Source organism: Acomys minous, assembly GCF_964271855.1.
Source record: "Acomys minous genome assembly, chromosome: 19".
NCBI lineage: Eukaryota > Metazoa > Chordata > Mammalia > Rodentia > Muridae > Acomys > Acomys minous.
Genome location: NC_140499.1, coordinates 9,936,121 through 9,948,149, shown reverse-complemented (window position 1 = coordinate 9,948,149; position 12,029 = coordinate 9,936,121). Strand labels below are relative to the sequence as shown.

The following is a 12,029-nucleotide window of genomic DNA, read 5'->3' as shown; positions in this document are numbered from 1 at the left end:
GATACGTCCCATGAAAAACCTTACTTACCAGGAAAGTGGGTCAAAGGAGAAGACATCCTATTGAGACTTTAGGTGAGAATAGCATGGAAGGATGGGGAAATAGTAGGACCCACAGGGTCCTGGAAACCTACAAGACTTTATGACAGGCAGATCTGGGTCCTGGGGGCCTCCTCAAACTAAGGCACCAGCCAAAGAGAATATAGGCAGTAAACTTCAAACCCCTACCAAGACCTAGCCGATGAACAGGATATTCTCCATCATTGAGTGGAGAGTGAGATCTGACTCTCACACGAACTCTGGTGCCCCTTTCTGACCACGTCCCCTGGACGGGGAGGCTTGGCAGCACCCAAAGGAATGATAGCAAGTTACCAAGAAGAGACTCCATGTTCTAAGAGCATATATAGGGGGAGGAGGTCTCCCTGAATCACAGACATAGGGGAGAGGAGAAGGGGGGAAGTGGGAGGGAGGGAGGAATAAGAGGAAACAAGGGAAGGGCTAACAATCGAGATGTAATATGAATAAATTAATAATTTTTCAAAAAGACTTACAAGTTTCTTTCTCTGTCCTGCCACCCACCCTGACATCTTAGTGAGGCCACGGTGGTCTTCGTCACTCTCCGAGCTTCGCCATGCCACCCAAGGACGACAAGAGGAAGAAAGATGCTGGAAAGTTGGCCAAAAAAGACAAAGACCCAGTAAATAAGTCTGATGGCAAGGCCAAAAAGAAGAAGTGGTCCAAAGGCGAAGGGTGGGACAAGCTCAACAGTCTAGTCCTGTTTGACAAAGCCACATACGACAAACTCTGTAAGGAAGTTCCCAACGATAAGCTTATTACTCCAGCTGTGGTCTCTGAGCAACTGAAGGTTCAAGGCTCCTTGGCCCGGGCGGCCCTTCAGGAGCTACTTAGTCATGGACTTATCAAGCTGGTTTCAAAGCACAGACCCCAAGTACTTTACACCAGAAACACAAAGGGTGGAGATGCCCCAGCTGCTGGTGAAGATGCATGAGGGGGTTCAATCAGCTGTACATTTGGAAAAATAAAACTTTATTAAATAAAAAAAAAAAAAGATTAACAAGTTTTTTGGTGTAGCTGCTGGAACAGAGACCAGTGACCTGGTTTCAGAAAAACAAGGATAATTTTTAACTATCTTTTTTTTTACATGTATATGTGTGTGTGATATTTGTGAATATACGTGTATGTGATTGTAGTTGGTTGTACATGTATGTTCATATGCATGTGTGCAAGAGTGTGTGGGGGTGTCCAAGGTGGACACTGGGAGTTTTCCTTTATTGTCCTCCAGCTTATTCATGGAGGCTAGGTCTTTCAGTCGAATCCAGAGCTTGTCAATGTGGGCAAATGTAGACAGTAAGCTTGCTGTGTTGCTCCCCCAACTCTCCATCCTGAAAGCTGGGATTACAGGTGGCTGGGGATTATAGGTGTCAGGGATTACAGGTGGCTGGGATTATAGGTGGCTGGGGATTACAGGTGTCTGGGGATTACAGGTGGCTGGAGATTACAGGTGGCTGGAGATTACAGGTGGCTGGAGATTACAGGTGGCTGAGATTACAGGTGGCTGGGATTACAGGTGGTAGGGATAACAGGTGGCTGGGGATTACAGGTGGCTAGGGTTACAGGTAGCTAGGGATTACAGGTGGCTGGGATTACAGGTGGTAGGGATTATAGGTGGCTGGGGATTACAGGTGGCTGGGATTACAAGTGGTAGGGATTATAGGTGGCTGGGGATTATAGGTGGCTGGGATTACAGGTGGCTGGGGATTAGAGGTGGCAGGGATTACAGGTGGCTGGAGATTATAGGTGGCTGGGATTACAGGTGGCTGGGATTACAGGTAGCTAGGGATTACAGGTGGCTGGAGATTATAAGTGGCTGGGATTACAGGTGGTAGGGATTACGGGTGGCTGGGGATTACAGGTGGATGGGATTACAGGTAGCTAGGGATTACAGGTGGCTGGGGATTACAGGTGGCTGGGATTACAGGTAGCTAGGGATTACAGGTGGCTGGGATTACAGGAGGCTGGGGATTACAGGTGGCTGGGATTACAGGTGGCTGGGATTACAGGTGGCTGGGGATTACAGGTGGCTGGGATTACAGGTAGCTAGGGATTACAGGTGGCTGGGATTACAGGTGGCTGGGGATTACAGGTGGCAGGGATTACAGGTAGCTGAGATTACAGGTGGCTGACTTGACACCTAACAGATACATGGGCTCTGGGACCTAAACTCTTAACTCTTTTTTGGCTTGGGGGGGCTGGAAAAACAAGGTTTCTCTGTGTAGCCTTGGCTGTCCTGGACTCGTAGACCAGGCTGGCCTTGAACTCACAGAGATCGGCCTCCCTCTGCCTCCCTGAGTGCTGGGATGACAGGTGTGTGCCACTGTGCCTGGCTTGTCGAAGAAAAGGTTATGTCTTTAAAAAAAAATTCTGACACAAAACACCCAGGAAATCTGGGACACCATGAAAAGGCCAAATCTAAGAATAATAGGACCAAAGGAAGGAGAAGAAACCCAGGTCAAAGGCACAGAAAATAGTCCCAACAAAATTATAGAAGAAAATGATTCTAACCTAAAGAAAGAGGTGCCTATCAAAGTACAAAAAACAGAGCACAAAATAGACTGAATAGGAAAAAAAGTCCCCTCTGCACATAATAATCAAAATACTAAATGTAGAGAACAGAAAAGGAATATTAAAAGCTGCAAAGAAAAAGACCAAGTAACATATGAAGGCAGACCTACTATAATAACACCTGACTGCTCAATGAAGACTCAAAAAACCAGAAAGGCCTGGATGGGTGAAACTGGAAAGCGTCTACACATCCAATAGAGGACTAATATCTAAAATACATAAAGAACTCAAAAAACAAGATGCCAGGAAAACAAATAATCCAACTAAAAATGGAATACAGATCTTAACAAAGAATTCTCAAAAGAGAAAACTCAAATGACTGAGGAACACTTAAAGAAATGTTCAACATCCTTCGTCATCAGAAAAATGCAAATCAAAACTACTTTGAGATTTCTTCTCGGGGCTAGGAAGATGGCTCAGTGGTTAAGAGCACCTGCTGCTCTTCTAGAGGACCCAAGTTCAGGTCCCAGCACGTACATGGCTGCTCACAATTATCTGCAGTTCTAGTTCCGGGGGATCTGATGCTCTCTTCTGACCTCCTGGGACACCAATCAAGCACATGGTGCACATACATACATGCAGGCAGAACACTCATACACATAAAATAAATTATTTGTTTAAAGAAGAGATATTTTGCCGGGTGTGGTGGTACACATGCCTATAATCCCAGCACTCAGGAGGAAGAGGCAGGCGGATCTCTGTGAGTTTGAGGCCAGCCTGGTTTGCAAAGTGAGTCCAAGATAGCCAGAGCATTTACACAGAGAAACTCTAGCTTAAAAAATGAAAAGAAGAAATAGGAGGAGAGATTTTATCTTACAACATTAGAATGGCTAAGATAAAATATTAAAAAAAAAAAAAACCAGCTCATGCTAGCCAGGCTGTGGAGTAAGGGGAACATTCATCCATTGCTGGTGGGAGTGCGAACTTGTTCAGCCACTGTGAAAATCAGCTTGCAGGCTCCTCAGGAAGATTGGAATCAATTAACCTCAAGATCCAGCTATACCACTCTTGGGCAAATACCCAAAGGACATTTCATCCTACCACAGAGACACTCACTCAACAATGTTCGTTATAGCTTTATTCATTAATAGCCAGAAACTGGAAACAACCAAGATGTCCCTCAACAAATGAATAGATTAAAAAATATGCTATAATTACAGAGTAGACTATTACTCAGCCATTTAAAAAAATGAAATCATGAAATTTTCAGGTAAATGGGTGGAACAAGAAAAAATAATCATCACAAGTGAGGAAACCCAGACTCAGAAAGACAAGTATGGTTTGTGTTCACATATATGTAGGCATTAGCTGTCAAGTCAACGATAGCCAAGCTACAATCTGAGAACCACCGAGGATAGGTGTAGAGTTGGGGGCTGCGGTGGAGTGGACAGACACATCTCTCTATGAAAGGAAAGTAGGATAGATAGTTATGGGTGACTGGGAGGGGCTGGTATGGGAGGATCAAGTGAGGAGGGGAAGGGTAGAGGGACAAGGGAGAGACAACTGAAATTAGGCCATTTGAAGGGTATTACAAAACCTAACGTAGTAGAAGCTTCAGAAGGTGTGTGTGTGTGTGTGTGAAGGTGATGTAAGTGAAATTGCCAAATAACAGGGGAGACAGAGTCCCAGTTGGCCCTCTCTTGTTACATCTAACTGAGTTGTTGGCTAAAGTTGTCCCATGGGAACCACCAAACAACTCAGGATTTTGCCAAGATTATAGGTTGTTCTCCACAAATTGATGGCAAGGCCCTATTGCTGAAGACGTCTACGCAGCTCACTGAACATTGAGAAGTCGAGCTGGTGCCTACACTGAGCCTTCACCTCTGCATGCTAGCATCTTTGGTGCAGGATGGTACTCTGTACACTACCAAAGGAGAAAGAGAAACATCAAGTCAGGCACAAACCCTTTGATCTACAGTGGTGTCCTGCCTTCAAGATATGCTAGAGCAATGGTGGCATAAAGCCTGTGGAAGTAACCAACCAATATTTGATTTGACTTAAGGCCCACTCCACAGGAAGGAACCTATACCTGACACTAAGAATCTAGATAGCTCAGGGACCTGCGGCAAAAAAAAAAAAATTATAATTTATTCAGATCACATCCCAATTGTTATCTCCTCACCTGTATCTTCCCTGTTCCCTTCCTCCCTCCCTCTTCTGCCCTATTCCCCTCCCCTAGACCTCCGACTAAAGGGGAACTCCTCCCCCACCATATGGCCACAGCCCATCAGATAGCCTGCATCCTCTTCCTCTGTGTGCCACCATGCTTCCCCACCAAGAGGAAGTGATCAAATTGGGGGGGGGGGGAGCACCAGAGTTCATGTCAGAGGCAGTCCTGGCTTTCCCCACAACTGCAGAGAATGAGCTGTCCATTGGCTAGGTCTAAACAGGGGATCTAGGTTTACTCTATGCCTTGACCTTGGTTGGTACAACAGTTTGTGCAAGCCCACCTGGGTCTAGATCTGCTAGCCTTGATCGTCTCCTTGTGGGGCTCCTGAACCCTCTGGTTTCTTCTATCTATACCACTCTCAAGTAGAATCCAGCAGTGAGTCCCAGCGTCTGCCCTGATCCCGTCCTGGGTGGAGTCTCTCAGAGGACATCTATGTTGGACTAATATCCACTTACAAGTGAGTATATACCATGTGTGTCTTTCTGGGTCTGGGTTACCTCACTCAGGATGATCAGATCTAGTTCCATCTTTGATGCAAATTTCAAGATTTCCTTGCTTTTATAGTTCCTTTGTCTATTCTTCAGTTGAGGGACATCTATGCTGTTTCCAGAGACTGGTTATTACGAATAAGGCTGCTGTCAACATAGTTGAGCAAACGTCCTTGTTGTATGGTGGAGCATCTTTCAAGTATGTGCCCAGGAGTGGAATAGCTGAGTCTTGAGATAGCACTATTTCCAATTTTCTTAGAAGGCACCAGATTGAGTTCCAAAGTGGTTGTACAATTGTGAACTCCCACCCACAAGGTAGGAGTGCTCCCCTTTCTCCACATCCTTGTCAGCACATGCTGTCACTTGAATTTTTGATCTCAGCCATTCTGATGGGTGTAAAATGGAATCTTGGAATTGTTTTGATTTGCATTTCCCTGATAACTAAAGACGTCTATCATTTCTTTAAGTGTTTCCTGGCCATTTGATAGTCCTCTGTTGAGAATTTTCAAGGAATCTCCATCCCTAATCTCAAACTGTACTGTGGAGCAACAGTAATTAAAATGGCATAGTTCTGGCCTAGAAATAGGCTGGTTGAGCTGGATGTGGTGGCACATGCCTATAAGCCCAGCACTCTGGATGCAGAGGCAGGTGAATCTCCCTAAGTTCAAGGCCAGCCTGGTCTACATAGTGAGTCTAGGACAGCCAAGGCTACATGGAGAAACCCTGTCTCAAAAAAACAAAACAAAAAAACAAAAAAAAAGAAAGAAAAGAAAAAAAGAAAGAAATAGGCTTGTTGATCAATGGAATCAAATCAAAGACCCAGAAATAAATCCACACACCTATGGACACTTGATTTTTGACAAAGAAGCCAAATCCAACCATAGCATCTTCAACAAATGGTGCTGGTCTAACTAGATGTCTACATGTAGAAAAATGCAAATAGATTCATATTTATCACCCTGCACAAAACTAAAGTCCAAGTGGATTAAAGACCTCAACATAAAACCAGACACACTAAATCTGTTAGAAGAAAAGGTAGGGAATACCCTTGAACTCGTTGGCACAGGAGACAACTTCCTGAACCAATAGTGCAAGCTCTAAGATCAACAATTAATAAATGGTGTCGGGAGCCGCTCCGCCATTACAAGATGGCGCTGGTTTCCTGTTTCCTGGTTCTTCACGGAAGCCCTTGCGGCCAGTGCGCATGCGCAATTACGTCATCTGCTTACGCAAACGATATGCTAATTGGGTATTCTCTAGAGCACCAATGATAAGAGGACACGTCCCTATACGCCCCTGAATTCCCTATATAAGCCTCGGGTTTTTTGGGGAAGAGGTCCTTCTCCATCTGCTATCAAAAAGAGCTGTACAATAAAATCGCTGTCGGAAGAATCCTGAGTTGCCGCGTCTCCTTTATCGGCGAAGGCTGCGCGCGACAAAATGGGATCTCAAGAAACTGAGAAACTTCTGTAAGCCAAAGGAGGCTGTCAACAGAGCAAAATGACAGCCTACAGACCGGGAGAAGATCTTCACCAACTCTATATCTGGCAAAGGGCTAATATCCAAAATACATAAAGAATTCAAGAAATTAAACACCACCAAACCAAATAACCCAATTTAAAATGTGAATGTAAAAGCAGCTTTTATTTGCCTGACCTTTTGTTTTCTTATAGACCCACTGCCTCCATCTGCTAACCTAGGCCTAGTCCTGGAAGCTTCTAGCTCCCTACAATCTAATCTATATGTCTTCAGCCTCTGAGACTTACTGATGAATAAGCTCACCCTTTCTGCCTCTTTCTGAGTTCTGGCTTGTTCAACTCAGCTGCTCTGGCTCAAACTCCTCTCCTAGCTGACTGATTGAAATTGGCTTCTCAGTTTCTGACTGAATTGCTCTGTTTGGCCTCAAACTAACTCTAGCAATCTATTCTAATCTTCTGGCTCTTTCTCATCTCTGGCTCATTCTGTCTTCACCTGTAGCTAGTTCATTCTCTCTTCAACCTGTCTGTCAAATTCTCCTGGTAAAAACCGCCTCTGAATTCTACAAACTCAACTCCACTGCCTTCTCTACTCACTGACTCAACCAAACTGCCTGAGCAAGACTGTCTGGAGCTCAGAGATCTGCATGACTCTGCCTCCCCAGGGCTGGGATTAAAGACGTGTACTTTTTTTTTTTAACCTGAAACCTGCTCTATACCAGGCTGGCCTTGAACTCAGAGATCTGCTTCCCTCTTTCTCCTGGGATTAAAGGTGTGTTTGTATTCCAGCCTGAACGCACAGTCCTAGAAGGTCCTTGAATGTGATCTCTTGCCAGAGCAGCCATGTTCTAAATGAAAATTCCTCTCCAGAGAAGATGGAGGACACCAAGAACATAAGATGTTCCAACTTAACAAGATTGATGCACATGTGAACTCGCAGAGCTGAGGGGGCAAGCACAGGGCCTGCATGACTCCACCGCAGATGGGGTCTGTGATGGCTGTTCTTTACTGTAGACTTGACTGTCTCTGGAATTACCTACATCTGGGCACTCCTGTGGGAAGTTTGGTTTTTTGTTTTCTTTTGTTTTTCTTTCTTAATTAAATCATTTAAAGTAGGAAAACCCACTTCTAACCCAGACCTTTAAGGTAGGAAAACCCACCTTTAATCTGGACCACACCTTCTACTAGAAGTCATTATAAAGGACATAGAAAAAGAAATCTCTCTCTCTCTCTCTCTCTCTCTCTCTCTCTCTCTCTCTCTCTCTCTCTCTCTCTCTCTTTCTGCCTGCTTCCTCTCACTTTTGTTAGCAAGTCCATTGAAGCCAACTTTTGGGGGATTCTGGAATAAATGAAGACCGGCTGAGACATCCAGCCCCATGAACTGAGTGACTATTGGACCCTTACACCCTCCATTGAGGCAGCCATTGTTGGAGTAGCTGGACCACAGCCTGTAATGCTATGAGTCCTGCTCCTCTTGAGAACCCTGACTAATTCAGAACCCTAGAGCAGAAAGGACAAGCGGACACAGGCCCCATTCCCCAACCCAGAAGCACTCCCCAATTTATAATCACTTGCAAGTAAACATTTTGTTTTCTCCAGGGGAGTCTCCCTGGGGAAACAAACTACTCTTAAGTGTAAGCTGCATGCCCAGCAGCAATAACAAAACAAAACAAAACAAAACAAGAACTGGAAAACATCTTTGAAGATTTCCTGTCTCATAATGTCATGTCAGGGCTTTTCTCCTCCAGCCTCCCCTTAAATGCGATCTTACTTTTTTATTATTTTTTCTCTCTTTTTACCACATAAGCACTCTGCATGTACATTATGGCTTCCAGTTTAGTGTTTTTATGGGATTCCTGAGTGCGCAAACATGTGGGTCTCTGTGTCTATTATCTGTGTTTTTACTTGGACTCTTTTCCTTCTGTTTGTTTTGTCCCGTTCTGATGTGCTGGTTTTTGTTTTTTCTTATTATATAATATTTTGGTTTTATTATTATTCCTTAGATGCCAATTTGTCTTCTAATGAGATATAGAAAAAGGTGGATCTGGATGCAAGGTGCGGTGGAGAGGGACTAGGACAAGTAGAGAGAGGGGAGCCATCATCAAAATATATTTTGTCCGTGGGAAAATAAAGCTATTTTCAATAAGATGGGGAAAAGGTACTAATCCTGTTCATAATCACCTCCCAAACAGACCACCTGTGATTACTGTCACTTAGGGACTTGGGTTTCCAGTTGTGAATTTACAGGGGAATGCAAGCATTCAAGACACCGCACCTGTATTTCCTCCATGCATAGCTAATATTTAAATCAAATTATAACCAGGAAGTCAGTTGGCAAGCACTTAGGAATATAAACTGAGGAGCTATTGGTAGGATCCAAATGTTCAATGGCACTGGATTCCAACCATCTAATTCAGTCATTTTCAAGTCCTACTTTTATTTTTTTTTAGCAACAGTGCACATTGCAGGAGAAAGTGTTATAAAGAATACACATACACACCTATAGATGCACGTGTGCAGACCTCCGTTCCTCTCTGTGTGCTCTGGTTGAGTTATGGTGGCCTGAGTCCTCTACACCAGCAAGCTCACAGCTGGAGGAGACCAGAAGTAGGGGAAAGGGAAGTCAAGTTGTCAACTTGTCTGGTTTTACACTCAGAACAGAAACTAACCTCTGGGTGAGTCTGTGTTTCCAGATAGGTTTAGCTAATCATAGAAGGACCACACTGAATGTGGGGCAGGGCGGGGGTACCATTTCATGGACTGAGACCTCAGACTGGATTTAAAAAAAAAAAAAGGAGAAAGCAAGCTGAGCCGCACAATGTGTCTCTTTGCTGGCTGTTTTTTTGCACACCATGACCAGAGATCTCCGTTCCTGCCGCCAGGCCTTCCTCACCATCACGGATATGCTCTCAAACTGAGAACCAGAAATACCCTTCCTTCCTTAAGTCGCTTTTGTCACGTGTTTTGCGCAACATTGAGAAAAGCAGTGCGTACAGAGATATGCGGGGACACGGAAGCACGGAAGACTGGGGGTACGCTCGGAGTAAGTGCTACAACATCCAGGTTAAGCCTGAAATCCCAGTGCTTGAGAGGCAGAGGCAAGAGGGAGGATCTTGACTCTGAGGATGCCTGGGCAGCACAGGAGTTTCCAGATCAGTCTCAGTTACACAGGGAAAACGCAAAACCAAAGTCTCCGAAAAACAACCCAAAAATCCACAATAAAATTTCCTATTTGGTAAGGAGATACTGAGAAGGGCTTGTAAGAAAGGCTGAAGTAAACAACCACCCGGCCTGTAATCCCAGCTGTCCAGAGGGCAGAGACAGGAGAACCAAGTTTAAGGCCAGGGGTGAGGGAGATGGCTCCGTGGTAAGGCGCTTGCCCTGAAAGCGTGGTGGCCCAAGTGATTGGACTCCTAGCGCACAGGTTAAACAGCAAGGTGGGACTGCACGTGCTAGTAATCTCAGCACTGGGGTAGCAGAGACCACTGGGGCTTGCTGACCCACCAAGCCAAAACTGGCAAGCTCCAAGGTACGAGACCTTGTCTCAAAATGTAAGATGGGCCATGACTGAGGAAAATACTTGATGCTAACCTGTGGCCTCCACACACTGGCACCCCACCACCACCACCACCACCCACACACACACACACACACACACACTAAAAAAGCAACAAATCAAAAGTGAGTTCAAATGAAGGCCAACTTGGGCGCCTTAGGTCTTATTTCAGAAGCGAGTTTTTTAAAGAAGTAAAAATAAAGAGAAGGCTGTGGGCATAGCTCAGTGGCAGCCCTTATATGCACATGGTCCTACATCCAGTGACCACTATGGGGGTTAGGAAGAAGCAATACAAAAATAATGAAAGAAAAATCCAAAGCATCGTTTGGGCCATTGACAGAAAACTATGACAAGCCTTAAAAGGAACTTGTCACGGTCAGATTTCAATTTTAGAAGTATCAGTGTCTTTTATGGGAAGGTGCTCTATACTCAAGCCTTGGCCATCCTTCACCCCTCATGGTGGAGCGTGGTACTGCGGATTTAACTCATACACACACACACACACACACACACACACACACACACACACACACACACACACACTAACACAGCGGGTCCTTCGTGCTAAGAGAGCAGCAGCCGCGGCAGCAGTTTATTATTCTCCTTCAGAGTTGCAAAGAGCCTTCTTATAGGCAGCAAAACAGGAATCCTCCTCCCAGGTGAAAGCCCTCAAGAGGTGATCACACAATGGAGGAAGTCTAGAGGAAGGGAGGGGCGCGTTCTCAGAGCAGTAAACATGACTAGCTAACCAAGATAAACACAGACATGGAAGCTGCCCAGTTGCCCAGTAGGGCCTGGTTCCTATACTGGAGGCCACACAATTAGGCCTCCAGCAGCAGACACATGCATTTCATCACCAGCAAGCTTTCACCGCTGCTAAAATGCACCCGGCTGCCTGTGTCAGGCAGGCTGTAGCGTCAGAAGATGAGTGCCCTGGCGCCATCCTCAGCCAGCGAGGCTAGGCCTAGTGAGCATCTCCAGAGCATCTGTTCTGCCTCCATTGGGAGGAAGGCCCAGGCACCGCAGCGGTTGCCAGCTGCACCGCAGACATCCTGGCTGCGCTCCCTTCCACGCCTCTCTCTTCCTTGTGTTCTTTGATGGGAAATGATGTCCTCACGTCACTCACTGCTCAGATAAATAACGTGCGCCCGAGCCTTTCTCTCAGAATACGCTTTTGGTGGAATCCAAACCAAGTTGAGTCTGCCGGGGGCAAAGAACCTAGGGCTGCGGAGGGGAGGTGGTTCCGGACAGAGCACAGTTCAACCCCCAGCACCCACACTAAAAAAAAAAAAAAAAAAAAAACCAGCCAGGTGGAGTGCTGCATGCTTGGACGCTCAGCACTGGGGAGGGAGGGAGAACGTGAGGGGTCGGGGCTAGCTGATCAACCAGCCTGGCTTAATCGCTGAGTCCCAGGCCACCTCAAGATCATCTCAAAAGAAAGATGAATGGCACTCCTGAGGGGAGACACACGAAGTTGCTTTTGGCTTCCACATTTCCACATACACAGGAGCACGCGCACACATACACACACACACACACACACACACACACACACACACACACTGCACTATAGACGAAGGGAAGAGGCTAGAGATATGCACCGACGACGTTACGACTGGTTAGGAAAGGTACTAGGAAAAGTAGGATGGGATCCAGCTTTCTGATTTGAGTGACTGAAGGACTCACCACGCAAAGCAGTA

General features: G+C 45.6%; 1 protein-coding gene across 1 annotated transcript; it reads left to right on the top strand.

Moving 5' to 3' along the window:
- The first annotated feature begins 592 nt into the window (after positions 1-592).
- Positions 593-1,041, top strand: LOC311590049 (small ribosomal subunit protein eS25-like). Its single transcript, XM_084768835.1, has one exon. It carries the CDS (start codon positions 629-631, stop codon positions 1,004-1,006), a length of 378 nt encoding a protein of 125 aa, XP_084624961.1. The 5' UTR covers positions 593-628; the 3' UTR covers positions 1,007-1,041.
- The last annotated feature ends 10,988 nt before the right edge of the window (positions 1,042-12,029 follow it).

Coding starts and splice junctions, on each gene's coding strand:
- LOC311590049 (XM_084768835.1), top strand. CDS start 629: ATGCCACCCAAGGACGACAAGAGGAAGAAAGATGCTGGAAAGTTGGCC.